Below are 2,317 nucleotides of genomic sequence, written 5' to 3' on the forward strand. Positions count from 1 at the left end.
TATTTGTTCTTTAAACTTTACTGTAGATTCTTTGCACTCTAAATATTAGTGTAGATTCTTTGCACTCTAAACATTACTTTAGATTCTTTGTACTCTAAACATTAGTGTAGATTCTTTATACTCTAAACATTAGTGTAGATTCTTTGTACTCTAAACATTAGTGTAGATTCTTTATACTCTAAACATTAGTGTAGATTCTTTGCACTCTAAATATTAGTGTAGATTCTTTGCACTCTAAACATTACTGTAGATTCTTTGTACTCTAAACATTAGTGTAGATTCTTTATACTCTAAACATTAGTGTAGATTCTTTATACTCTAAACATTAGTATAGATTCTTTGTACTCTAAACATTAGTGTAGATTCTTTGCACTCTAAACATTAGTGTAGATTCTTTGTACTCTAAACATTAGTGTAGATTATTTGTACTCCAAACATTAGTGTATATTCTTTATACTCTAAACATTAGTGTAGATTATTTATACTCTAAACATTACCGTAGATTATTTGTACTCTAAACAATCCTTAAGATGCCCCAACATTCACAGACTGTGTTTATTTTTTTATTTTTTTTTGAAATTCGTGACAATTTAAAGACAAAGCTTGTTAAGGAAGAAACTGTACCGTAAAATAAATTAAGTTTTAATCAATATCTTGACCTGAGCACCACAAGAAATACAATAATGAGAGTAAGTTATTTAAATATGCATTACCTTCTCAAGTCTTACAATTACATGTTTTAGCTTTACAGAAAAAACAACAGCACACAAACAAATATATTAAGCATACAATAATTTAACAGAAATGTTGAAAAAAAGATTTTGTGGATGATCAAATACATAAAAAATGTTTCTAATAAGCATTGCACACGTGGAAAAATCTGATTACAGAAACACGTACCGCAACTTTAATTTTATAATATCCTTTGTAATACTAAGTGTTTATCCTGTGTAATACTAAGTGTTTATTCTTTGTAATACTGAGTGTTTATCCAGTGTAATACTAGGTGTTTATGTTGTGTAACATTACGTTTTATCCTGTGTAATACTAGGTGTTCAAGTTGTGTAACATTTAGTGTTTATCCTGTGTAATACTAAGTGTTTATCCTTTGTAATACTGAGTGTTTATCCTTTGTAATACTGAGTGTTTATCCAGTGTAATACTAGGTGTTTATGTTGTGTAACATTAAGTGTTTATCCTGTGCAATACTAGGTGTTCATGTTGTGTAACATTTAGTGTTTATCCTGTGTAATACTAGGTGTTTATGTTGTGTAACATTAAGTGTTTATCCTGTGTAATACTAGGTGTTTATGTTGTGTAACACTAAGTGTTTATCCTGTGTAATACTAGGTGTTTATGTTGTGTAACATTAAGTGTTTATCCTGTGTAATACTAGGTGTTCATGTTGTGTAACATTAAGTGTTTATCCTGTGTAATACTAGATGTTTATGTTGTGTAACATTAAGTGTTTATCCTGTGTAATACTATTTATCACCTTCCTAATAAGGTTCAAACAACAACCACCCCAATAACAAACATTTGTGCCAATTAAGGTAGAAGTACACATTAGTTATTGGAAACAACACTGAAGTATGCGCTTGACTAGATTAAATGGGATCATTTTCCATCTCGAAATATTTCCAAAACCTGCTTTATAAGCTCCAGTGATAACCTGCTTTATAAGCTCCAGTGGACGGAAACAGTATTAACGTTAAACCTCGATCTACTGATGTTTACAGAAACGATACGAATGTTTTCTCTCTGTCACTTAGTTTGAGTGGCGTTTTCTCCCAGCAGCCAGTAGGTTGTCATTTTTCCTTTCCCCTAAGTAACAGATAAAACAGAAATAACAGTGAATGTCATGTGTCTAGTATGATTCATATACGATTAAACATCCACACAAGAACACTTCAAATGACGAAAGGCACGTGTATATACAAGATGCGGGCATTGTTTCTTTAACATTACTGACTTCATGACCTAAGATATATTATGATCAACATCAAGGTTATCTAGATAAGCTGATAAAAAGCACGTTTACACAGTTACAACAAGACAAGAACAAACTGCTATGCTTTTGTCTACCAGTAGTACCATGTTACAACACGAGAACTATTGGTATCCTGGATAAGAATAAACTGCTATGTTTTTGTCTACCAGTAGTACCACGTTACAACATGACAAGAACAAACTGCTATGCTTTTGTCTACCAGTAGTACCATGTTACAACACGAGAACTATTGGTATCCTGGATAAGAATAAAGGTACTACTGGTATACAAAAACATAGCAGAACGTTACAACACGAGAACTATTGG

The 2,317-nt window shown here is 31.5% G+C and overlaps 1 protein-coding gene across 1 annotated transcript in view; it reads right to left on the bottom strand.

Moving 5' to 3' along the window:
* Positions 1 to 654: 654 nt before the first annotated feature.
* The window catches only part of LOC111087809 (atrial natriuretic peptide receptor 2-like), a 6,637-nt gene continuing 4,974 nt past the window's right edge, over positions 655 to 2,317 (bottom strand). Inside the window, exon 3 of the mRNA XM_022395819.1 lies at positions 655 to 1,824. Within this exon, the coding sequence (XP_022251527.1) occupies positions 1,765 to 1,824 (60 nt within the window). The 3' untranslated portion in view covers positions 655 to 1,764. The remainder of the gene's footprint in view (positions 1,825 to 2,317) is intronic.

This window comes from Limulus polyphemus, unplaced genomic scaffold, assembly GCF_000517525.1.
Source record: "Limulus polyphemus unplaced genomic scaffold, Limulus_polyphemus-2.1.2 Scaffold2678, whole genome shotgun sequence".
Taxonomy (NCBI): Eukaryota; Metazoa; Arthropoda; class Merostomata; order Xiphosura; family Limulidae; genus Limulus; species Limulus polyphemus.